The sequence below is a fragment of the Cupressus sempervirens genome, chromosome 2, assembly GCF_028749045.1.
Source record: "Cupressus sempervirens isolate cs-2001-9-10 chromosome 2, ASM2874904v1, whole genome shotgun sequence".
In the NCBI taxonomy this organism is placed as follows: domain Eukaryota; kingdom Viridiplantae; phylum Streptophyta; class Pinopsida; order Cupressales; family Cupressaceae; genus Cupressus; species Cupressus sempervirens.
In genome coordinates, this window is record NC_143119.1 from 437,734,610 (window position 1) to 437,762,066 (window position 27,457).

At 35.2% G+C, this 27,457-nt stretch overlaps 1 protein-coding gene across 1 annotated transcript; it reads right to left on the bottom strand.

Annotated features, from left to right (window-relative positions):
- Positions 1 to 4,327: 4,327 nt before the first annotated feature.
- On the bottom strand, positions 4,328 to 26,758 carry LOC149572957 (protein STRUBBELIG-RECEPTOR FAMILY 8-like). The gene is made up of 16 exons (XM_089814087.1): positions 26,620 to 26,758; positions 25,013 to 25,145; positions 24,836 to 24,907; positions 24,580 to 24,645; positions 24,391 to 24,462; positions 24,218 to 24,289; positions 21,770 to 21,841; positions 21,597 to 21,662; positions 21,422 to 21,487; positions 20,969 to 21,273; positions 8,116 to 8,393; positions 5,695 to 5,966; positions 5,477 to 5,612; positions 5,213 to 5,352; positions 4,976 to 5,132; positions 4,328 to 4,801 (listed from the first exon to the last, which is right to left on the bottom strand). Exons 1-16 carry the CDS (start codon positions 26,711 to 26,713, stop codon positions 4,667 to 4,669), a joined length of 2,136 nt encoding a protein of 711 aa, XP_089670213.1. The 5' UTR covers positions 26,714 to 26,758; the 3' UTR covers positions 4,328 to 4,666.
- Positions 26,759 to 27,457: the final 699 nt, after the last annotated feature.

A 27,457-nucleotide genomic window follows, 5' to 3' on the forward strand; every position in this document is an offset into this window, starting at 1 on the left:
TTTAAGCATCTTCTAACGAAATTGGATCTATTTTGTACTATATCTGGTGCCCATATCTCTCAATCCAAGTCTATTTGCCTGGGGTGGGATGATCAACCCCCTGATTAGTTCTCTCAATACCAGTATCAATGGGGAGGCCCTAATAAAGTTGTCAAATATCTTAGTATTCCCTACTCCGTTGATCCTTCTCTTAAGGACATGTGGGCCTGGGTTAAGGCTAAAATTGTGAACAAGCTTAACAAATGGCACAATAAATCTTTATCTCTAACGGGGAGAATTCAAGTTTGTCAAAAACTTATGTCTTCTTATAGTATATATTACTCCTCTACCTGGATGTTCAGCAATTGTCAAATTTTTGAAATTCAAAAGGCTACCAGGATGTTTCTCTAGTCTGATGGCAAGAGTAAAAGGAAATTTCATGCTGTTAAATGGAATTGGTGTCATGCTGATAAGACCCTGGGAGGGCTAGGTTTAATTGATCTTAGCCATCAAGGTATAGCTCTTTCTGCCAAATGGATCTTTCAATCTATGGAGGGTGATAGTCCTTGGAAAGTTCTTGTTAGACACAACATCAAGAGAGATTTCCCCAAGCAGGCTAGATCTTGGAAAAATCTCCCTTTATGCCACCTTATTGTTGGTAAGTTTCTAGTTGTGGTCCAAGGGTCGCCCATCTTCAGATCCATCTGGCAAGCTTGGGAGCATGTTCGAAAATTTATCACCAATAAGGATTTTTTTATTGATAATATCCTTCATGGAGAGAGATCCATTTGGTGGAATCTGAGCTTGAATAACAAACCCCTAGCCCTCTACCAGGGTTGTTTTGCCAAGTCCTGGGCTAAAGCTGGTATTACTCAATTTGTTGATATCTTTAAACATGACTTTCTTATCCCTTGGGAAGATCTCAAGAACAAGTTTAATTTACTTCAATCTCAAAAGAAGACTTATAATTTAATTTCTCTAGCTACTAAGGATATTCCTTCTCTTTGCCATGTGGACTCTTATAAATACATTAAATGCAAGTGGCCAAATGGAATTGTTTTAGATAAGCTTAAAGCTAAGAATATTTATAAGGTTATTGCTCATAACGAAGATATTATTACCCATGTCAATAAAATCTGGTATTGCTCTTTTGATATTAAAGTTTGGAATAAGTTGCTAGTTTCTATCTGGAAAGGTCCTTTTGAGCCTAAAATTTAGTGTTTTAAATGGTTGTTAATTGATAGACTTCCTATTAGAAGAGATTTTCAGCATGCTGATATTTGTAATATTTGCAGGTTACTCGAAACAGGTAGACATATTTTATTTGATTGCCTCTTTGCTAAATAAATTTGGAATTTATTCGGTATTTACTATCCCATTAGTGTGAGCATCATTGATATTGTTACTGGTCACATTAATGGGCTTAGTAAGGATGCTAATTTTTTCTGGAATATGCTATCCTCTAACATTCTTCGGCAAATTTGGAAATGCAGGAATGAGGAAAAGTACCAAGGTAAGCCAAGGGTTCTTATTGAGTGTTTTCGAAAACTCACACATTTTAAAATCTTTTTGCAAGTGCAAACCACCATGATAATCGAAAAGGACAAATTGCGAAGATTTCTTAAGGATGGGCAGGTTACCATCTTTGTTCACGAACTTAATTATGGCTTTCAGTTGCAAAGGACAACGGATAATCTGTGTGTGTTCGAGCACACATGTTGGAAGCTGAACCAAACTATTAAGAAGAACCATAACGCCAGGAAGGATGAGACCTTTATGTTGTCCCAAATTCAAGAGCGGAAGAGTGTTGTTTGGATGGAAGGCCCACTCAATTGGACCGCTTGGGTTGATTTGTACTGTGATATTTTGTACTAGCCTTGTGTTGTTCAGCTTTAGTTATTTTTGCTAGGCTCTAGCTGTTATCTTGTTTTGATGATTTTGGTTTGAGGCTTTGCCTCTTTTGTGATTCTCAGTGAACTGTGTTATTATTTTTTTACCTCTCTATATCTAATAGAAAAAAATTGTTAAATTATTTATTGTTTAAAATAGATTTAGATTTTAGTTTTTAAATTATTTTTATTTATTTTTATACTAGTTTAATTTATTTTTTAAATATAAATTTTTGGTTTCTATAATTTATTTAGTTTTTGTTATTTTTTCATTGTTTTTTTATTTTTCTTATTAATCTTTAATAATAGAATTTTTATTTGAATTTTTTTAATGATTATTTTATTCATATATTATAAATTCAAATAATAATAATAATAATTGATCACAACACAATAATTAACCTTGGCTTCCTAGTTATTTTGTAAGCAATAATTTTACCAAAATTTATGCAATATGGTAGTACGACTCAAGAATAAGACCTGAGAGGATTTAACCAATCAAATGACCAATATATGATTTTTTTAATATAATAAGCTTAAAATATCAATTTCATTATATAAAATATGAAGTGTATAATTAATTAGAATTAATATTATAAGCTTAAAATATCAAATTCATTATATAAAATATAGTGTAAAATTAATAAGAAAAATGGTAACTTATAATTGATTTATAAATATAATTGTAATCGTTACTAGAGCTATTTAAAAAGTAATACAATAGTACTTAGCTTATTGGAAAGTATAATAATAACATCTCCATTACATCATGATCATATTCAAGGGATTACATTATCAAACGTCAATTATATTCACATGTTTCAAAAGTACTCATTTCATAAGAAGACACGCACAAACAAGAACCTACAACATAACATTAAGTTGTGAGCTTCTCATTTGAAAGGTCTTGAATTCGAATATAATGAATGCATTATAATAATTAAACTCCCCAAAAAAGGTAAATTAAAATAAATATAAAATAAAGAGAATATATGCACACATAGACATACACTTATGCATATATATGCATACATATGTTTGTGTGTACACATATACACAGATATGTGCGTGTGTTTATATGTATAGTGTATCTATAAATATGTAAATGCATACATGTGGAAAAAGTAAGTGTACTTAAAAGAAGAGGAGAAAGAAAAAAATCGTGGAAAATGGATAAAAATAACAAATGATAAAAAAATAAGATAAAAGAAGAAGAAAAGAATCACCCAAAAAAATGAAAACAAAAAGAAAAGAAAGTTAAAAAGAAAAGAAAATTGATAATAAATACAACAAAAATTTTGATGAAAAAAAATTAAACATTCTTTAAAAAAATAGAAAAATTAAGGGAAAAAGGAAAAGCAATGAATAAATTTAAAAAGGACACAATGAACCAGAGAACAACCCAAAGCAAAATAATGGGGGGAGAGAGAGATTGTCAAAGAAGAAAGGAATCAAAATATAGAGAAAACTGGGAGGGGGCAAGGGAGTAAAGAAAAGAAAGTTAAAAAGCGAGGGGAGAGAATAGAAACAAGAAAAAGAGTCGAAAGAGGAAAAGAAGGCCAAGGAGAGGGATGGTAAGGGGTTCTTTGCCTAGAAAGAAGAGGATGCCAAAATTGAGATTGTCAAACACAAGACTAATGAAGAAGACTTACAAAGAAGACGATGACAAAATACACAAGACTAATGAAGAAGACCTACAAAGAAGAGGATGACAAAATTGAGATTGCCAAACACAAGACTAATAAAGAAGTACATCCACTCTCTTTTCTTTCCAGAGTGTGATTTATGAACAAGTAGATGGTGAAGCTGTGAGTTTCCCCCTCTCCCACTACAGCTAATCCTCTACACAATAATAAATATACTCTGGATGTCTAATGTTTCAGATTAGTGGTTTCACCCATATAGGTTTTTGATGACTCCATGCTTACACTTGTATCTCATGATCTATTGATCATTTGTGATAGAACGTGCCCAGCATAGATAGGCTATAATCTCTTCTATAATAATGCATGATGTTCTTGGTAGATGGACAAAAAATATTCCAAAGGATCTTTTGAGTTGTTTCTCTTTCAAATTTTCGTCCTTCTATCATTTACACAAAGTAACAGATGTGAACTCTTATTCACAAGAACTGTATCAAGAATTTTAAGTATTTTTGCGCCCTTCCTGGAACATAAACTGCACGTAGCTTTTAACCTCCACAAATCATGATTTAATCAGCTTAAATATCAATCGCAAACAACAGGAGTGCAACACAAACTACTTAGCCTTCAACCTTCTTAAATTGTGATGATCAATTGCATATAACAATCGCTTTGTTCTATTTACCTTCAACCGTCGTTGTTTCACTAAATTCCATCGGGTGTGACCAAAATTGAAAAGAATGATGCTCAACTTTCTACATAATAAACGAACATTCTTGATATTTAACTTGTAAAGGAGATGAGGCCATTTCCACATTCGAAGAAAACGGATGATGTAACTTCCATTCAATTTGAAATCCAATCGAAATATGAAAATTGTCATTTTGAAACATAACACGTGCAACTAAATCACGTGGACTTACATATCAGAATGGTACCATTTCAATTGGTATGTTCATTATGGCAAAAACTTATTTAACATAACATATGAATAAAATACATCCAGAAATAGGATAGCCTTAAAAGGATGTTAACAACTCTACAGCTTGGCTTCATGGCAGAATCTTGCTTAAAGCCCTCAGTCCACCGTTTCTTCAGCTGGTAATAACAAAGGTTAAAAGTCTTTCCAAGTACAAGGATGCGGCCTCTTTGCGTCTACGAATCTAAAGAATCCGTATGAGGACCTCCCAGGTCATCTCCCATCATTCTCTTGTTAAGGCTAGCCCGTTGCATTAATCGCACCATTGACTGCACAACTTCTGACATTGGAGGTCGGAATTCCGGTTCAGGCTGCCAAGACAAATGATGAATTGATAGTCAAATTCAAATTTTCTAAGCCTAGACCCCATGCTCTCATAATTTATGAATCACTAATTTTGAGTATCATGTTCCTGCTTTTGATTACAGTATGCTTGAAAATAATCGATCACAGAATGCTTGAAAATTTTGATTTGTGTTGGATACCTGACAACAGAGGGCGACAATATCAGCAAAACGTGATAAGGATTTAGCAGGGTAAATTCCCTTCATTGCTGGATCAACCATTTTGGACAAGGCATCGATATCATGAAGTTGAGGGGTAGCCCATCTCACCAATGATTGTTCTGACCTTGGTCTTGAACTATAAACAGCAGAAATTCAATCAGTGTAAAGGTATCATTGAAGAACCAAATTCCACTCTCAAAACAAGAGAAAACTTACCTATCCAGAGGCTTCCGGCCAGTCAAAAGCTCTAGCATAACCACCCCAAAACTATAAACATCACTCTTCACAGTATAGACTCCTGACATGGAATACTCAGGAGCACTGTACCCAAAGGAACTGAGCATCTGAGTTGAAACCTGAAAAGGATTATCATTAGAAATTCAAGTTCTATTGTGTTGTTTCCAATACCCTTTCCTGATTAGTGACTGCATCAGAAAATTGAGATAAACATAAGTTGATCTGAACAGAAGAGTTTAAAACCTGACGGTCAGAACTCGGATTAAGAGCAGCAACACCGCAGTCAGAGAGATGAGGATTTAGGTCATCGTCAAGCAAAATGTTAGCAGACTTGAAATTCCTATGCACAATGGGTGGAGAGCAAATTTCATGCAAATACCTGTACAGAAAAAATTGTGTGAATACAAATTGGATTCCAGAACTTCAACAGCCATAACCTGACCCAATAACATTGAACTTACTCTAAGGCCCTTGCTATCCCCAGTGCAATCTTTACACGAATATTCCATGTCAAATTATTTGTTGTCTCATCTGCCATATGCAATATGTCATATAAAGATCCGCTGGCAAAATATGCATAGGTTAGAAGATAATGGCCATGTTCTGTGCAATAACCCTCAAGCTCAGTGATGTTTGAATGATGTAAGCGTGACATGGTAGAAACTGCTTCCAGAAAGTCTTCAGGTTTTTGTAGGGAGAGAGCTGAAGTGTCCATTTTTTTCACTGCCAAAACCTGGAGGCTGATCCGAGAATTAGTCAATCTATATTTCTTGAGGATAAAACATAATTGCATTTCTCTAGAATAAATCATGAGAGAAGATTTTGCACAGATTTCCACTCATTCGTCTATAGTTATTTGGTGTGCAAAATGCACTAATATGAATATCTCATGAGCTATGAATCATAAATGCAGAGAGGTTTACATATTTAAGGTGCAAGCTATCCATGATCCAACCAACCCATGATTTGTGAATGGCAGGTTGCTTCACACCCAAGGCAATATTTCATTCTAGAATTATACAGCATACATATATCCAGGAGCAGGATAAAATAAAGAAGCGTGAGACATGAATTACAATTTGCTTCATGCCTAAGGAAATCTCTTCATTGCAGAATTCTATGGCATATTGATATTTTCACCCAAGATTGTTGTCAAATTTAAGTAAAGTAATTGTTAACATTAACACACTCACAGCATCACATTCCACTCTTCCTACCATTGTAGAATGCCTGGAATCATAATTTTTTATAGAAAATATTGGTGAATCTCAAAAATAATAGAAATTTCATTAATCACCATAGAATATTACAAATGAAAATTAAATATTTTTTAACTCATGAATTATTATGAGGATCAAGTGAAAACTAAATATTGATGAATTAATTTTAATTTCTTCAATTAGGTGAATCAAATCTAATCATATATCAAATATTATGGCAAATCTTTGAACATTAAATTTTTAGTGAAATAAATTATTGAGCGATTTTAAATATTTTAAAGCTAAAATTTATGTAAATATGACGATTTAGATTGGCATTAAATCTTAAATTATTAGCCAAATCACCAGTTTCTAAAACTAGCCAATTTATGAAACTAAAAAATACCTATATGGGCTCATCTTCAAAGTCTGAAGCCCTAAAAAAATGTTTCACATTTTACAAAGAAAATTATTATTGAAATTTAAAAAATAATTGTATGTAGTTATCATTTATGCACTATGCAGCATTCATTGTCCACTGCTAGTAATCAGCAATACAAACATAAATGAAAATAAATCTTTCTTCCACTGTTCATGACCTAAACTCATTTTTCTCTTCTTTCTATATCTCAATGCTAATAAAATGTCATTTAAATAATTAAAATGGCAGATTTCCCTCTTATGTTTCCAAGTTTCCTTGAAAATCTGATTTATTCCCAACGTTTTGAAAAAATATTAATATTTTCGTTTGCCAATTTTTCCCCAAAAGATTTTTTGCTTCATTGGTGTTATGAATTAAGTTTTTATGATAAGATAGATAGTCTTAATGAGCTTCAAAGAAAATATTGATGCCACATGGACACAACATGCAGGATGCTAATATTGGCATGTTCTGAAACTCTATCTAGATGGAGTTTCTTCAATAACTCCCAAAAAAGTCTACTCGACTCTTATGGGCCTCTTTTAAAACATTGTAAATTAGAATTGTTGACCAAAGGGAATCGTACTGATGCAATACAGGTGTTGACATGAAACCAATTTTGATTCCATCATCATGTTCATTCGGACAGCATCGACAATCTACTCATAACCCCCATGCTTGAAATAAAAGAAGCTCTCTTTGTAGAATTGATTAAGTTTCCAATGAGCCCATCTGTTGAAAACCTAAAACATCTACTGGTGATATGCTCAACAAGCAAGCTTTAGATTATGCGCCAAACCCAACGATTAAACTAAGACCAGATATGTCACTCAGAGATCTGCAATGACCAAAACATGGTAATTTTTTTATATGGGTGCATTGCTTGAAGCTATCAAAATGGTCCAGTTCTACAACCGCAACAAGTGACAAACAGTCCTTTGTGAGTATAAAAAGTTGTGACAAACATCTTGAGAGTTAAATCCGTGGAAACAGGCATTCCTACATAACCTTCCTATTGAATGAATACCTTTTATTCTCCAAACTAAAAACCTTCATCCAGAAACTTGAATCTCTAGGTGCATGTTGGAGATACCTATTGAGCACCATTTATCCTCGTTTATTTTACTTAAAACTTATAATTTCATTTTTATATTCTTCCACTTTCCGGTCTCTAGTACACATTTCAGATTCAAAGAGAAATACATTTTCAAGACAAAAGAAGTAACTCATAAGTTTTACCAACATAAATATATTTACACTACCTTTCCATTGGGAAATTCCGCTCTGTAAACACGTCCAAGAGAACCCTCACCAATAAGATTTTCTTGACTGAAACTCCCTGTTGCCATCTGGAGGTCTGCAATAGAGTACTCTGTTGCCGTAATTGGGTTTTTTGTCTTTTTACTAGCGAAAATACTTCCAAAACCTTTATCTCCAGATGGCTTGTTACGATCTGAAGGAGGAGGCTTCAGAGTAATCTCAGGTGGTGGTGGTGATGGTCTGAGCTTTTGCTCAGGGTTCTCTTTTGGTTCTGCAGAAACTAGTAATTTAAGAAAAAAACAAAACATGTTATTAGTCATTGCACATGGCCAAGGACCAAAACTAAATAATTATTATAGTTTGAAAGCCATTAATAAAACAAAATCAATTGTTAATCTAATAAGATGCCATTCACGTATTAAGCAGTGTAAAAACAATGACACAGTTCAATAATTACACTTTGTGCCACTTTTCAGTAAAATGACTATAGCTAAACCAACCAAAAATGCATGGAATATTGTCTACAGTTAGAAGAATCTTGCATTGTGTATATGAATATCTCATCAGGCTATGCCTTGCGCGTGCTGTACAGACTCACGAACACAGACACAGAGACATCTCTCTTTTTCATCAGTGCTTTGAGCTTTGAACTTTCCTAAATGACTAAAAGTCAAAAATAGTTGTTTCAAAAATGGTAATTCCTATAGGAAAGAATATGTTCTCATTTCATTTCACTTTCTTCAGTTTCTTTACTACCAAATATTAAAGCCACTAAGTCTGTCATTTTTATTTGCTATAATTTATCATATTTTAGTAAGGCCCGTTTGCACTTCAGTTAATTTTTCATTTCCCTTTTCGTAATCTTAATTTTCATTATTCAATCCAATGAGTTATGCCAATCACAATCTCTAGCTTTTCTGTGATTATTTATCAGTCCTAAGCTCCAACACATAGCTGTTATTGATGATCCTATGTTACATCTAGCATTCAAATGGTTTGCAGGTTGACAGTAGTAGGGTTGATTCTAGTTGCAATGTGTGTACACTAGACACTTGTTTGCTACAAAAAGATCATTCTGATTCTTTTACAAAGCAATGGGCATCATAGAATTCTTATGAACATCTTATTCAATAGAGACACCTGCCAGTAGTAGTTACTCACAATTGTTTGGGAACCCTTTAGCACCCAACATCACAATCATTGTACTGAAATATAAGAATGAAAATATCAGGTGATCAGCCCACCTCACCTTGTTGTAACAATGTAGACCACTTATGGGGTATGTCAGCCCACCCAACTTCTGATGAGCGGGCATAGGCACCTCTTTGGACAATTACCTTAGCACCTAAGATTTTGGTATATGTGTTCAGGTTCAATTTATCAAAAACTTGGAAGTGTTTGATGTGATTATGTAAAGGATAAGATAACCAGGATGTGCTACTGTAAAATCCACGAAAGAAGCTAGTTTCTTTTGAAGAAAGGTCAGATTACATCTTCTAGAACATTTTCTCTATGGCAATGATACTGAACAATTTTCTAGCCAAGTGCAGCATCTAATCCCCTTTTGAAGTTAGCTTGAACATGCAACCAAAAACTGTCAAGAAATTGGTAGTTTTATGTTCTACTTTCAGATTTTTTTATCCAAGTGATGCATTATCTATAATCTTAATTTTCTATTCACTCAAATCGTCAGTTTCAAGTTTTAAGAATTTAACATTTAAAGCTTTAGCTGTAAGTTTCCATTTTTACTGAACATATATTTGCCTACAAATGTGACAAGGAGTTCTATATTCTTGTAGAATTTACAAAGATTCTAGCAGTTTGCGTGGTTGGATTTCTGAAAAACTACTCACAATATTAGCCAAAACAATGGCAGAGGTTCTAAGCAGCTATTTCTATTTGGCAGAAGTTGTGCCCTAATGCTAGCCGTAGGGATAGCAGGTGACATTTGCAGGATAAAGACTTTGAAATTATCTATGCATGGGGATTATACCTAAAAGCGCTGCAGGAATTTCATCACCTAAACCACTACCATTTTCAAGACAACCACTAGCATTAAAAATCTTCATCTTTTGAGGGTTTCAATAATTGTTACTTCATTTTATAGACTCGTAAGTTGTAACAGCTCCATATCTTTATGCATGCATGGGTAATTGCTACAACAGCACCAAGGACTCATTCGCAACATCATTTTTTGTTCAACTCTTATAGGCACTTGACTATGTGAAGGATAATATGTTACATTGAAATAATTGATTGTATCTAGGAAACATTCAAGCGATAGATTTGAATTGATCTTGACCACTGTAAATAAAAGATTAAGGGTTTGAAGGATTAATGTGCTTAGTATCATTTCAAGGACGTACTATTGGAGGATTCACAATTGAGGGATCTTTACCCAAACCCTTATGTGATGTGCAATAACATTGTCCAAATCGTAATGCATTAGCACAAAAAAATTGCACAGCAGCTAGTTTTGTTGAGGTGGACTATTCACACATCTTTTGGACACCTTGTACTATCCATTTGCTCAACCTTATACTACAAGAGATTGGCAACAAAATTAAGTGGATCAAACAAGTGTTTACCAAGGCTAAAGAGATTTAAACGTTCATCACTAACCACCATATGCCACAAGCCATACCTAAATCATTCTTCAAATGGCGGCTGCAGGGTAATTGAAACAATAGAATTTTATGTATCACTTTTAGAAAATCATCTTTCAAAACTTAGGTTCTCTTCTTTGTCTTTAGGTTTTGAAATTTGTAGTTTTAATTTTCAATAGGTTGTTCGGAGTCAATTCACCTCCAACACTCACCCTCAACTGACTTGTTAAGGTTTAAGAGGCATTTCCTAACATAGATCAAACCAACTTTTGTGGGCACTAAGAGTAGCTTCTTGGTGGGATGGTGTAGAATATCTTCTTAGTTTGGTCAAGGCCATCATGAGTATGATCAGTTATACTGACTTGGATAAGCTAATGACATATAATGTCGTTTATTTTGTCAATACATACAATTAAATTTTGTGAAAAATCATTTTGTTTGTCATGACTCATTTTCTATGAAATGAACACATCAATTGAACTCCAATATTATGTATTAAGGTTCTATGATGTATATGATGATTGCCTTACTAATGTTATCATATGAATATTTGAAATTTTCTATATTTTTAAAATTTTCCCTTCTAATTAATACATGTTTCCTAAAAAATGGCTCCCTTCCATTCCTGTCCTCGAGATGCATCCCCTAATCCCAGCTCTTCCATACAAAAAAAAACTCTTGCACTCCTTGGGCAGCATTCATTGAGTACAGCCACAACTACCATAAAAAGGGTTTGTAAAATTTCATTTATAACACATGTTTGAATGACTTACCAAGATGACCTTCGTATAGAGGCTATTAGCGACGGTTTGGCTCTCTTCGTGCCCTAAGGCCTTTCCTTTTGTTCTGAATTTCTCCTCTATTGCTCGCAGCAGCTAGTGGGGTGGTGTACGTATTATAAGGTCCAAGATTACTAAGAGGGGTGTGAATCAATCTACCAAACCCAAACTTTTATTAACTGTGAAACCAAAATCAGATCTTATCATTAACCATTCAACCACATGCATTAACTTATTAACTTGTGTAGCAACAAATAATGCGACAAATGAAACCATCCACAAATGCAACACAAGAACACAGATTTTTATCGTGAAAACCTTTGGTCAAATGGAAAAACCACAATGGGAATTAGCACCCACAAGTATTTGCACTCTTTTGAAGTACACCTAGTTAAAGGCCTAGCCTTGTTAGGAGTTCACAATAATGTTTGATTAAGAGGAAACTCTATTAGTAGGAGTCAGATAGTTGAGGGATTTGCCTCTAGCCTTGTTAAGAGTAACCTTGATAAAGGATTTCAAACTCAAATTAATGAGCCACTTGATTAAGGCATTTAACACCAGACCTATTAGGATTATGCTCGCCTCGTTAAGAGTGACTTGGTTAAGGGATTTAGCTTGGAGAACTTGTTAGGATCCAACGAGTGAAATGATCAGAAAGTATCTCTTCTCCTTTACTTGTACAAATTCAATTAAGCACTTCCTTCTCTTGTAGACAATCCACACACTGATTAATCGCACCCAACATTTACAACCTACAACTTTGCAAATACATCAAACTGGCATAAATACATTCTCCACTTGTTAGGGCGGCCACTACTTTAAACAAAATGTGTTACATTTGAATTTCACTTTTGGCCCGCAAAAACATATCACAATACCCCTAATCCATTGTTTGCAAAAAATTGTTGCCTCCAAATGCAATCACTCATCAATTGGATCAAGAATAGTTCAAGCCTTTTCACTCTTTCCAATATACTTCCATAACTTTGAGGAATTCAATCATCGTGATCGAGGTGAGACCATCTCCCAATTACATATCATACTACCACATCACCCAACACTTGGATCACGAAAGATTCACCGTTCCAACCATCTCATCACCGACTGAGAATCAAACATCAACTATTCTAAATATTTTGTGAACACATTACAAAACGATCTTCAATCCACTAAACCTTTGTCTTCAAATAAACCAATTATTGTGTAATTGAAACATCAATCACACGGATGAGTCTGGATAATATATTTTGAACCACAACATTTGAATCCTCACAAATTTGATAAACCAATCAAATCAATCATCAACTATCATCGACTGTCCTTCTAGCTGCTTTGACAATCTTCAATCAATCATAACTATTTCAAGATAAATTACCAACATGTGTAATCCAACACACAACATCTTGAGACATTGCTAAAACTCCCATTCGAGTTGCATACGCCAATTCAACTCACAACACAACCTCAACACTAGATGCAACTGCACTTTATCAATTCTCCATGTAAAAACATCAACCAACACAAACCAAGTTGACATCAATGACAACACAATAACTGATCTCTTAGGCATCAAACCTGCACTACAACACTCCTTAATACATATTTGTATCAATTATGCTAACAATCATCACAAGACATAAGATAGTCATCACAAGGCATAGGCTTAAGAAATAACGTTTGCTCCCCTTGGATTGAAACTTCTTTAACTCTCTTAATCTTTTGTTGCTCTTCTTCCTAGTAGTAGTCTTCTCCCCCTTTGACAATAATGCCAAAGGTGTCATACAACATAGGTCATCTTTAACTGCAATAATCTTTCATCACCTCCAACTGCTCCCCCTAAGGAATAATCACAATAACATCAATCCATAGTGAATGCCATCCAATGGTTTTACTAGATTGATGTTGCAACATCTTAGTTCCATTCTGATAGGGGTATCACCCCTAGATTACCTCTCAAATACTCAAAAGAATTCTTAGGTAGTGACTTAATAAAGATATCTGCTATATGTTTCTTGGTTGGCACATATTCCATCTTGACTTCCTTCCCCTGCACTGTTTCTCTCAAGAAAAGGATAGTTTAATACAATTTATTGGTTTTGGGATACATTACCGAGTTCTTGAAAACGTTGATTGCACTAGTATTATCACAGGAGATGGTCACTAATCCAGTTACCTTCTCTTGGATTCCTTCTAATATTTGCTTCATCCATATAGCCTTTAAACAATTATTAGAAGTTGCCACATACTCAACTTCTGCAATAGATTGGGAAATGCAACTTTGTTTCTTGCTTATCCATGATACAATTCTTCCACAAAGGAAGAATGCACCACCACTTGTGCTTTTACTATCATCAATGTTTCATGTCCAATCTGCATCAATGAACACACTCAAAGAAATTGCCTTTATGTGGATACAATAGACCATAATTTGTAGTTCCTTTCAAGTACCAAAAATTTCTCTACACCACCACCATATGGGATTCCTTAGGGTTCAATTGAAATTTTGCCACTATCCCAACTACTTGAGCAGTATCTAGTCTACTATGAGCAACATAATGCAATTTCCCTATCATAGACCGGTATAGAGTTTCATTCATTGCACTTCACTCATCATCCTCTCACCATGGGGGTTGCAATAGGTTTGGAGTTTTCCATTCCAAAGGTTTTCAGCACTACCTTCACATACTTAGACTGACTGGTGTAAATGCCATCCCTTAATTGCATAACCTACAATCCAATAAAGAACTTAATCTCTCCAGTCATTGACATTTCAAATTCTTTCTTCGTCTCCTCTCCAAATGCCAAATTCATCTCATCATCACCGCCAAAGATTATGTTATCTACAAACACTTATGATGGCAGCAACTTATCCCCTACAAGTCTTGCCACTAGTGCAAAAGTCTCTCCATAGTCCAATCCCCCTTCATGTGCATAACCTTTGCATATTAGTCTTGCCTTGTTTTGGATGACCTTTCCATATTCATTCTATTTGTTTCTTAAAACTCACTTTGAGCCAATCACAATCTTATATATCGGTCTAGGAACAAGTGTCCATGTATCATTCTTCTCAATTTGATCAAGTTCCTCTTTCATAACCTTAATCCAATCATCATTCCTTAATGCTTTATTAGCAATCTTGGGCTCAAATTCAAAAATCAAACATGTACTTTCTCTTATTTTTCTTCTCTATTTGTCTAGCAATCTCATCTCCTATGCTTTGATCAATAAAGTGATTCATCTTTACATACCTTGGTATAATCAGTTCAGGTCTAGGATCTTCTACCGGTTGAACCACTTCTTCCTTATTGTCCTATTCAATAGTATCTTGTACCTCCAATTGCACATATACAATCTTCTAAACATCTTCTGCTTCTTGTTGGCTGGATTCATCAGATTTTTTAGATCTTTCTAGGTATTCATCCACTTTCACATCTTTCAGTCATCTTATTTGTTCTTTTATTGAAACACTTGTATGCCTTGCTTTTGGTTACCCCAAGAAAATGCCTTCACCACTCTTAGGATCAAACTTGTTTGTGAACTCATCTCTCTTGATATAACATCTTCTACCAAAAACCTTGAAATGCTTAACACTAGGAGTATGTCCATACCACAATTGATAAGGTGTCTTGTAAAGTTTCCTTTCTTTACTTGTACTCAATTCATTGTGTATATTGCAGTACTTATGACTTCTCTCCAATACATCTTGGCTACATCTCCTTGGATCATCATAGTTCTAGAAGCATCAACTATGGTCTTATTCCTTCTTTCTACAATCCCATTTTGATGTGGAGTCCTTGGTGCAGACATTTGCCTTTTGATTCCATTCTTCTTGTAGTCTTCAACAATCTCCCACGAACTATATTCTCCACCTTTGTCTAATATAAGACACTTTATGTTCTTATCGGTTTCCTTCTCAACAAGTGCTTTGAATACTTTGAACTTATGGAAGACTTCAAATTTATCCTTCAAAAAGGTCACCCATATCATTCTTGAGTAATCATCAACAAATAACACATTTAGTACTTATCATCATGATAACTTCATGTCCTCATAGGTCCACACAAATCAATATGAACCAAAACCAATACATTCTCAAATGAATATATCTTACTACAGAAAGTAGAATTTGTTAATTTACCCAACTAACATTCTTGCACATAACGTTGTTTGGCTTAACTAGTTAACTGCATTTGACTTACTCACTTTGACCAAGCTATCGAAATTCACAAGCCGGAATCTTTTATGCCACAACCAACTATCTTCAACTCTAGCAACCAGACAACTATTAACAGTAGTATTCAGATGGAATAAATTACCTTTAATTTGTCTCTCACTAGCAATCAGATCTCTTGAGCGTCCAAGTATTCGACACACACCTCCTTTGAATTCTAGATGATATCCTTTATCATTCAACTGACCAACATTCAACAAGTTATGTTTCAGACCTTCTACAAAGACATCATCAACATTACTCTTTCCATTCAAAGCAATAGAACCTTTAACCAAACAAGGTGGGTTGTTTCCAAACCTAACCACACCACCATCAAATTCTTCTAACTTAAAGAACTTTCTCATGTCACTAATCATGTGATGTGAGCATCCATTGTCAATGACCCAATCATTACTATGTTCCATTTGTGAGACTAACGCCTTTTCATCTTTTGTGGTCTCTTCTTTAACTGCAGCAAAGACCACATCTTCTTCATTATCTTTTGACTCCTCATTTCTCATTTGTTACACCTTCATCCATTGCAACAAGCAATATTTCTTTCCCTTTTTCTTTAGATCTTCTAATCTTATCCTTTTGCTCACCATTAGGACACCTAGCAGCAATATGTCTTATCTTGTTGCATGAAAAACACTTCAATGGTAATTTGTCTTTGTACTTACTAGTACCTCTAGGAAAACTCTTTGCAAGTAGGGCTTCAAGTTCATCTTGATTTCTTTCTTCATCAAAAACTGATTCAAGTTCCCAGTAACCAAAAACCAAAACCAAAAACTGATTCTCTTTCACTTTCTTCCCCGAAACCAAAAACCAAGAGGCCTTGAAAGCTCCTTCAACTCATGAATGGAAGAAACTCAAATGGTATAAGCAGGTAGTAAGGTTCTTAGAATTTTACTTACCACATCTTCTTCTATAGTACCATCGGCCCTTCTAATAGCACCAACAACTTCTTTTATCCTTTGACCATATTGTGCACCATTCTCTCCTTCTACCTTCTCCATGTCATCATACTTGCCCTACAAGCTATCTACCCTAGCTCTTAGCACATGCTTATCTCCACCATAGACTAATTTGAGCTTTTCCCAAACTTCATAAGCAATCTCAAGTCAACGAATATCAATATACTCAGTATCAGATAGAGTACTTACAATGGCTTCCAATGCTTGCATGTTCTCCTTCTGCTCCTTTAATTGATATGCGCTAAGAGTCTCAACAATCACTACAAATTTATTCTCAACATGATTCCAAGATTGTGGCCCCATGCCTTTGAGATAGATCTTCATCTAGTCTCTCCATATGGTGTAGTTATCCCTTGTGAACTCTGGACCATCCTTCTTCATCATTTGATCTTTTCCTCAAGTTGTTAAGCTTTTCACAAAGAGAACCAAGGTTGTAAGAACGATTGTAAGTATTATAATGTCCAAGATTACAGGGGGGTGAATCAGTAATCTACCAAATCCAAACTTTATTAACTATGCAACCCAAATCAGATCTTATCATTAACCATTCAACCACATGCATTAATTTATAACTTGTAAAGCAACATATAATGAGTCTAATGAAACCATCCACAAATGCAACACAAGAACAACAAGATTTTTATCGTGGAAACCCTTAGTCAGAGGGAAAAACCATAGTGGGAATAAGCACCCACAGGTATTTGCACTCTTTTTGAAATATGCTCAATTGGCCTAGCCATGTTAGGAGCTTACAATAGTGCCCGGTTAAGAGCAAACTCTATTAGGAGTCACTCGGTTAAGGGATTTGCCTCCTGCCCTATTAGGAGCTTTACCTTGCTAGGAGTGACTTTTTTTGGATTTCACACTCAAATTAATGTGCCACCCAATTAAGGGATTTAACTTCAGACCTATTAGGATCCTGCTCACCTTGTTAAGAGTGTCCTAAATAAGGGATTTAAGTCGGAAAACTTGTTAGGATCCAAAAATTAAAATGATTTGAAAGTAGCAGTTCTCCTTTGCTTGCACAAATCTAGTTAAGCACAACTTATGCTTCTCTTTTAGACAATCCACATACTGCTCGACCACACCTAGCATTCACGACCTACAACTTTGCAAATACATCAAACTGGGCATAAGTACAATCTTCAATTGTTAGGGAAGCCACTACCTTAGATATTATGTGCTACATTTGAATTTCACTTCTGGCCTACCAAAACATATCACAAGACCCTAATCTATCAATTGTCAAAACTTTGTCGCCCTCCAAATGCAATCAATCGTTGATCTGATCAAGAACAGTTCAAACCTTTTCACTCTTTCCAATATACTTCATAACTTCGAGAAATTTGATCATCATGATCAAGCGAGGCCATCTCACAATTACACATCCTACTGCCACATCACCATGACACTTGGATCACAAAATATTCACGGGGACCAACAAAATCATCACTGGTTGAGAATCAAACATCAACTGTTCTAAATATTTTATGAACTCTTTTCAAAACAATCTTCAATCCACTTAAACCTATGTCTTCCAGTACATCAATCATTGTGCTATCGAAACATCAATCACACAGCTGAGTTTAAATAATATTTACTAAGCCACAACACTTGAAACCTTGCAGATTTGATTAACCAGTCAAATCATTCATTGCATGCCACTGACTGTTCTTCCCGGTTGCTCTGACAATCTTCAGTTGATCATAACTCTTTCCAGATGAATTGCCAGCCTGTGCGATTGGACACACAACATCTCGACACAAAATTGAAACTCCCATTCAAGTAGCACACACCAATTTACGACCACAACGATTGATTCAACTGCACTTTATCAATTCACTTGGTAAACTATCAACCAAGGTTGCCCAGGGACAGGGTTACTTGGGGTACTTAGGGTACCTATACGGGTACTGGTACAGCTATTTTTCATAATAGGGGACAGGGGTACTTGGGTATGTCAAACTTTATTTTTAATTTTACTTTTATATTTATAGAAAAACCGAATTATGAGCCATGACAATGGTTTTTCAAAACAAGAACAATGATAAAGTTTGCAAATGTAGTGTATTGTTTTCAGTTTCGAATTAGGTATATGTTTGTAATAATAATATATGATAAAATGTTTAGATGCATAACAGAGAAGGCAGACTTTAAACATGAAGAAGAAGATCATAAATCATATGACAATGACATATTGCAAATAATAAACTTCTGACTTGAACAGTGATAAAGTTTATTGTTAATCAATATTGTATCAAAGTTTCAAACTGATTAGGTATTGAATTAAGCTTGATAACTAACAAGCTGATATGCAAACAAAAAAACAAAAAACTCTGAGATCTAATTCAAGATCCTTTGCTATGATGATCTCCACCAAGTACCTGGTACTTGGGTACATGGGTACTAGTACCAGGGGTGTGGGTACAAGTACCCATGCAACCTTGCTATCAACCAACACAAACCAAGTTGGTATCAATGACAACACAATAACCGATCTCTTGGGCATCAAACCTGCACTCATTACTCCTCAATACAATTTGCATCAGTTATACTAACGGGTGATTTGGTTTCATTTTGGTTTGCGAGCTCTTGCTTTTGTTGTTTTGTTTTCTTCCCCTAGACACTGTTTAGCGTTTCTGTTGTAGGCTTTCCCTTGGCCAAGCTTTTGTAGTCCCTTGGACCGACTTGTTGGTCTATTGTTGTTCTAGGTAATGTTTTAAAAACAATTTGTAGGAGGTAGGACTTGATTCCATCTCAAGTGCTTTAAGCTAGGTACAAATCGGCTCAAGAAGTTGATACAGCAAACCATGCAAATATCACCAACTGCATAAGAGAAGTGTTTCGTTGTAGCCTAAGAATGGTAAGATCTAATACATGGGATTTCAATTTAACCAAGAATGAAGGTTTTGTTTCCATGCATGCTAGAAATGAAAGAGGACTACAAGTGAAGCAGTGACAAGGATCTCTATGTCAATATGTTGTGAAGAGTTATCAGTATTTATTATTTAGAAAATGTTATTGAAGGTATCTGAAGAGAAAGCATTGGATTTCTCTCGAAACTTCTTTGAAATGTTAAAACTGTATGGTTGAAATTGAGTAGGCTAGGTGTTAGCAATAAATTCATCTTTTCCTAAAAGAGATGGTATGGTCATATGACAGCAAATGGGAGCTGGTTCAATGCAAGGCATTTGGTAATTGATGTATTGTAAGGGAACTTACTTTTGTATCTCTTATTAGGTACTTCTACAATAAAGAGATAATATCCTAAAATGCAAATTCGTTTCTCTTATCATGTTGTGCATTCCTGAAAATGCAAAATTAAAGGACATAAAGATACAATGAAGATTTTGTAGTACTAAAAAGATGAGATAAATTTGGTAATGTCCAACAACAGACAACCCCAAAATTATTTTGCATAAAAGCAATGCGACAATATTATAAAAGGCTATATAGCACACATGAACTTTGTCATGAGTTAATATAATAACAACAATTGAATCCTAGTTGATTGGATCGTAGCTCACAAACTCCTAAATACACCATACTTTGTCCAAACTACATATAAATAAAGGCATTGAGCTCCAGTTGAACATGATAAGTGAAGTCAATGCAATATGGAACCTAGCTCTAGAAGAAAGTAACATTTCCTACATCCTTGAGAGCTAGCTTACAGGACAAGGGACATTCCTTCTGAATGTTATGCTGGCTGAGCACATGCTTGGAATCACACTAAATTTTACAGTCTGCCGGGACTGCCTTCAGGGCACAAGAAAATTGCACAATGAATGTTTTATCAAAGAAGTTACTCAAAGGTAACGATGCCGACTCCTTGTAAAACATTTGCTTAGGACAGCATTGTTGTACGAGATACTTAGCAAAAGACAGCTTCTTAGAAGTACAACAATTTAAAGACTGAGGTCCTTGGACAAAATTCAGTTGGTAAAACCGCATAACCATTGTTGCAAAGTACAAGCAACTGTCTTAAATTGTCAATAAATGCATTGAGGACAGACCACGTGATGAATAGAACCAATGGGCAGAAAGACATCAGAAAATTCATAAACATCATGGAAGAAAAGGACACGAATAAAATTCAGTACTTGATTATGGAATCCAAGGAGATTTTCTTCAAAACACAAAAGCCATCCTGGGCCTCATAAGGCTCTAAGAATGTGAACACAGAACCCACCTTAGTTATACCGTGTCCAAACAAACAACTAAAGAACAAAATAAAGACCAACACTGATACAATAAGATTATTGGTGGAAGAGTATAAGTGATACCTTTAGGGGTGAGAGGTTCAAGTGGGCTGAAAGGTGAATCAATGCGTAGTTTTTCTTCATCGTGTGATTTTTTATTCTTCTTCCGTGCAAAAACAATAATTCCCAGTACAACACCAACAGCAACCAAAACTCCTATTACTATACCCACAATTTTCCCAGCACTTGAAGATTTCTTATTGTTGCCTTCATTGCCTGATGTATCAGATGAACCTTTGGTGGGCGACCTGTTTGATTGCCTCCTAGGGGGTGGAGTGTATGGTGGAGGGGGGGGAGCAGGACCTGCAGAGAAATTGTTGCCGCCATATCTGCAAGGAAAATTCATGTGCAACCAATACAGTTAATGCATCCAAGAGTGTGCAGTTTACAATAATATAGCAAATAAGTTATGGCAATTATTTCAATTCAGATTCAAAAATATAATAAGCAAAAGAAAAACGCAAATTGAAAACTTACTGAAAATTTTGTTTGGACTTCCACTGATTAGGAATCCAGCCACTAAAATGGTTATTTTCAATGTTCCTGAAACCAACAAAGAGTAAGTTGTAAAGTCATATATTAAATTCATTTTTCTTATGTCTGGATAATTCCAAAAAATCAGTAAAGTCAATAAGTTTGAACTTTATCTTACAAATCTCCAAGTTGAAGATTGGCGAGTACATTAACAGTCCCCGTAAGCTGATTATTTTGCAGCTGGCTGCAAGGGTGATAAAACTCTTGTCACTGAAATAAAAAAGAAATGTTCACAAAAATAAAATTAACTTTCTGTCTCTTAGAGATGCTTGATAAGGCAAATTCACTCACAGAGAATTAAGATTTGACAATGCACTGAAACTCTGTGGTAGATTGTCACTCAGATTGTTGAAAGACAAATCACTGCAGCACAAAATATCATTCTACTTAAGGAACAAAATAGCAAACTATGATATCCTACAAGAGTAAAAAGTTATAAACTGTTGAGAAAAATAGATGGGTAATTTGATTTAAAATTTTATTAGTTTGTTGTTATATATCAAACTAATAATCCCCACAATTCTGAAGCATATATGTAAATCAGCAACAATGAAAATAAACAAAAAGAACGCATAGAGCTCACATTACACCAAAATTTGAAATTTCCATGAGAAATCCATTTTGGAAAAACCCTAGCATCAAAAATATACTCCTCACTATACTGTCCACAAAAACATATTACATACAAAGTGAAATTAGATTTGAATGTCTCCATTTTATGACCCAAACCTAATAGAATTCCAGCATGACTTCCACAGAGCTTCATTTTAAAAGCAAGTATTTGAAATGACCGGTGCAATACTTCTATTTATAAGGTTGAGAGAGACGAAATCAACCAATGATTACCAAAACCATAAATCCAAATCTCTGAGTTCATATCACATAGGGGAACTTCATATGTGACCCTTCATGTGCTTTTGAGACCAGTCACATGCCCCTAGTAACCATTCACCTTCCAAGGCCAAATACATCCACCTAGACAATAGCATCCAACTCGTGTGATCTTATTTCTCTTGTTGCAACCCCAATGTGATATGCAAGGTCAATGTCATGGTCCATGTCATACACATTGCAAAATTATTTTGTATATTCGGAGAACAATACCTAGTGAAGAATCAGTATTATTGAAAATCACAACAAACAATATGAAAAGATTTCATTTTACTCAAGATATGAAAAATCCATACAATTGGGTAAACTCATAAGAAAGATGAATACCATAAATCCCTTCATTTTAGGCAAACTTATGGAAGCAATATATGCCCATGGGACTATTTTAGATAATTGATACAAATTGGCAAACTCATCAAATGAGATGTATATTCGTTACATCCTTTCCTTATGAATGTCTTAATAACTGCAATAATCGTTTCAGCTGAAGTATGATGATAATCAGTCAAATAGATTTCATTTATATTAGTTAAGGAATTGTGATTCAGATCTCATTTATGTGGAATATTTAGAAATGATTTATATTTGGGATTTTATTCCTGAATGGATAATGTATTTACAATACTATAAATGGTTTATTGTTATAATTTTGTAATGATGATGGCAACTAATCCTTCCTTTAGCAGATGCAGGAGAAGATCAATCACACAAGCTGAGCTGGTATACAAACCAATACTTATCTTTAGGGATGCCCCTATCAGTAACAGGTGATCCAGTCGCCATAGTTATTTCTTTTTAGGGATGGGTGGAGTTGTCTGCTCCTTGATGTTAGTATCAACAAAATTTACCTTCTTGTACAGCCTCTGCAGCTGTACAACAAAATTTACCTTTCCTTGCCTGGGAAAGAGTATCATCAAAGTGAGGGGATGTGGACAAATCATTAAGGTAAAAATTGCCATCCAAGCAGGAACCATCCTGAATAATCGAGCATTAGGCCTGGGATGAGGTGTTGCCTTGGTTATGTCTAACTGGTGGTTTTTTCTCATCTGTTGTTTAATAAAGAAGATTGACCCCATAATTAATTTAAGTGCATTGGATCCTGTCCTATCAATTCAAAGGAACAAACATGATAATCTCTTCATTCATATTCATTCGGGAGTGTGTAATACTCATCTGTGTGTGTGCATGTGTGTGATCAAATCACTATGATTCAATGTAAGCTTCAGCCCAAAGGACAGTCTAAGTCAAATCAATAAAGTACTGCATGTATATATAATCAGGCAACTGCATAACAAATGGCAATTATCTCTTGGCAGTTGAAACAGTCCACACTTTTTGGCAAATTGGCATACTGTAAGTATAAATATTGAATAATGGTTGTTGCCTAATATTCTTAGCATACCCTATAATATATAGTTATCAAGCTGGAACAAATTTCACATTTATGTACCAAAGTGATGACAAAAAACACACCTGTTCTCTTTTCTTAATCACTCTTAGTCAGTCCTGAAAAGTTTTCCTTATGCAGAGTACACTCTTTGAAGGTGTATAGAGAATTTGGACTCTTTAATATCAAGGTCTAGATGACCCCTTTGCATGTGATGGAGATTTAACTTCATTTCCATTGCACTACATTAGATAGAGCATATTCACTTTACTGGATATGATCGAAAAACCATTTTTATGAATATTAATGTCCACAAGCATGCAATATCAGATGTCTGCATTTTAGAGATAGTTGCGAAACATCTGATGAAACCACTTAACATTAGGTAATGAAAATCATATTTTGCAATGTGCTTTGAAACAGCATAATCTGATTCTGTAATTATACTTAAAGAACCTTACAGGGTTGAGAGACTCGAAAGCTGTTGAAATGCATCTACAATCTGACCTGAAAGGTGATTGTGACTCAAATCCCTGCAGTCATCCCCATCCGTGATTAGGAGGGTTATGTCAACTATTGCAATTAAAATATGTTATATATAATGGAATCGAATAACCATCTCACTAGAACTTACACAGAATTCAGTGCAGTCATGCTTGAAAAGGAATAAGGTATACTCCCATCGAGATTATTGTTAGCAAGGTTTCTGCCAGTCAACATCAAATTGCCAAAGTTATTTCATCAAAGGGAAAACATGAGCTAACTAGAATAAACTAAACCTAAGCAATCCAACAAAATATTTCACCAATATTCTTTAACTCACAGATTCTGAAGTTTTGGAGGAAGAGAATAAGGAATGTTGCCATGAATGTTGTTGTTGCTCAAATCCCTTCATCAGAGTCGGACATGATACAACAGGCATATAAGAATATATATATATATTGATTCTCAGACAATTTAGATAAGTGCATTTAACTTCCTATGAAATGAGAAATGAAGAAGGAAATATAGGTGGATGTAAATTGCACTGACTGTAATGTAAAAGAATAATTAATTAGGAAAAAGCCTGATCATCTTACAGAGTTGTCAATGATGAAAGGCTTGAAAGCTGGTAATATAGTATTCCTGTCAATCCTAAGCCAGACAAATTTCTGTTCGATTTACAAAAAGAAAGAAAAAGTTCTGTTAGACTTTATGCTAAACTTAAGAACCGGTAGAGAGGACAACCATAGAGCAGGATTAATATAAAATACTACATTGAAGTGACAGAAGATCCAGAGCAGGAAACCCCTTTCCATGACTGGCCACATGGATCAGCTCCATTCGCACTCCATCCGTTAAGTTGCTGTGGAGAACCTAGATTGGTATAGATGCCTTGAAGTGCAGTACCTGGAAAGATCATACACTGAATGAGATAAGGTTAACAATTACAATCTAATGCTAATAATTTATTTTTGCTTCAATACACTTAGCAATGCGGAATTTGCAGACCTTAAAACTAATGAAGTTAAGAACTTCTTATGATTCATTAAGTCTTTTAGAACCTCTGTTAATATGTAGTTCAGGTCTGAGAAAATCAGTTCATTGATGGTTTGATCTAAGGAATTACATTGGTATTCTCTCATTACGATTATAGACACCAGTTCTGACCTCTTGTTTCAAATAAACTGCACATAAATCAGTGGTTGTTGCTTGCCTAATAAAATGTAATATGTTTAATAGAAAACGTGATGTTAAACAAAAATCAACTAAATCTAGTTATTTCGGAAGGCCAGTCTTGCAATAAAATCAACTGGCATCGACGCAAATGGAAATTATTTTTTAACAAGCCTCTAGTGATCGACTGAAAAACAAAATTTACCTTTCGACAGAACCTTTGATAAATTGAACGTAAAATGTTACTGCTAAGGTTTTTGATGTCTTAACGAGGGTTAGCATACCACTGTTATTCAGTACATAGCCTCAACTGAATCTATTAATCCCTTTTCCAATTCTTAAGTGGAGGGGAAAGGACCTTTGTGCCCTTCTTTCCAAACAACTTCGGGTCAAAGATGTCAGCACAACAGCGAGTATGCTACGCCAGCAACCATCAGAAGGCGCCTGATGACTATCCCAGGTCGATTCTACATGAATATCAACTTGCATATCTCCTCCTAGGAAATACAGCAATTCTTTATGGCGGAAAGGTATCTTGACGGGTAATTGAATGTATATTTTCTCTGCATTTTGTTTTTTGTTTGTGCAATTTCTCTGCATTATTTTGCTGTTTGTTTTGCTTCAGCTACAACACGCTAAAATCTGCATTTATTTATTGCATGTGATGTGTCCCATCTATTTTCCCAGATTCTGAAACAGTACTACCATGATTTCAATTGACAGGCTACTCGGAATTGTCATTATTTTTCAACTTGTAGAATAGAGATGATTGTTGCGCTCATAGGCTAGAGGAGAAGAAATAAGTGGCCATAATTGAATAGGACTAGTTCGTCGGTCTTAAAGAAGCAAAGGGAAAGTGTAAATCCGGAAATTGCAGGGCCAAACACCGCAGCAATCAATGGTGTCACATTTATACATTGTTTAAGTTCAGGATTACAATAAAAGCTTTCTGTTTAGACAAATTCCCCAAATTGTCACATCATTGATCTTTCAATTTTTCTCAAGAGGGATCTGGAAAGCCATATTATTGATCGTGTAAGGTCTCCGAAGACTGATCTCTGAATAAACAACGCCAATCAGTGTAATGCAGCTACGTGACTTTATATTACTATGAAAATCTAAAATCTTAATATCGAGAACATTTCATATCCGTCTGCTGACACCTTGCAAGCATTAAGGTACTAAGAAAGGAAACAAAACAAAATACCGTCTTGCTGATCAGTAGCCGCGTGCAATCCACCAGTGATCGCTGCCAAAATGACCACAATCGCAAACAACCACCGAAAAGTGCCCTGTGCCATTTCACAGGGCTTTCTTCAACAAATAACAATTCCAGAAAGCTCGGCGCACTCGTCTCTCCTGCACAAACAAATGTCCGGCTGCAGCTGAACAAAACAAGCTCCACTCCCAATCTTCACTTGCATTACTAAACTTAACCAAATCGCCCCTTCCACATTTACCGTGAATATAAGCAAAGAAGCACACCACACCACAGCATTTGTTTCATCCCCCGGTAAAATGAAAATAAACGCGCTGCTGAGCTGACTGCTAAATCGGGAATCGCACACATGCAATTCCTCCAGCTCAGCTAGAGCCGTACTGCCAGGGTGTTCTCCTTGGGTTCCAAATGTGCACCGTATTTCACTCCAAATGTAGAGCATTCATAACTCAAAGATTTCACGTTTTACGAGCGGTGCTTACACTTTCATAACCTCCACCAAATCCGCCGCATTAGAACTTGTTTCTACAGATTTAGCTCCGGCTTTGCCAGATCTGTGCGCCTCACATTGCCACAAATTGTTGCCTCAGAATAGTCAGGATAAAATATAAACACGCTTTCAACACCCAGTTTTTCACTGGTCCTCTTCACATTTCACATTTCTGGCGACAGACATCGGATTAGCTTAGATAAGCCAGCCAGCCTACAACTGTCCCTCGCCTTATTTTGCGCAAATATTCTCCTCTTACTAACAAGTCGACGTCCATTGTAACACGTTACCCTCAAATTTTCAACATATTATTGCTTCCCAACGTTACAACGCGGA

Coding starts and splice junctions, on each gene's coding strand:
- LOC149572957 (XM_089814087.1), bottom strand. CDS start 26,713: ATGGCACAGGGCACTTTTCGGTGGTTGTTTGCGATTGTGGTCATTTTG. Junction 25,146..26,619: donor GGCTACTGATCAGCAAGACG/GTATTTTGTTTT, acceptor TGATCTTTCCAG/GTACTGCACTTCAAGGCATC. Junction 21,274..21,421: donor AAGTCCAAACAAAATTTTCA/GTAAGTTTTCAA, acceptor TTTTCCTTGCAG/ATATGGCGGCAACAATTTCT.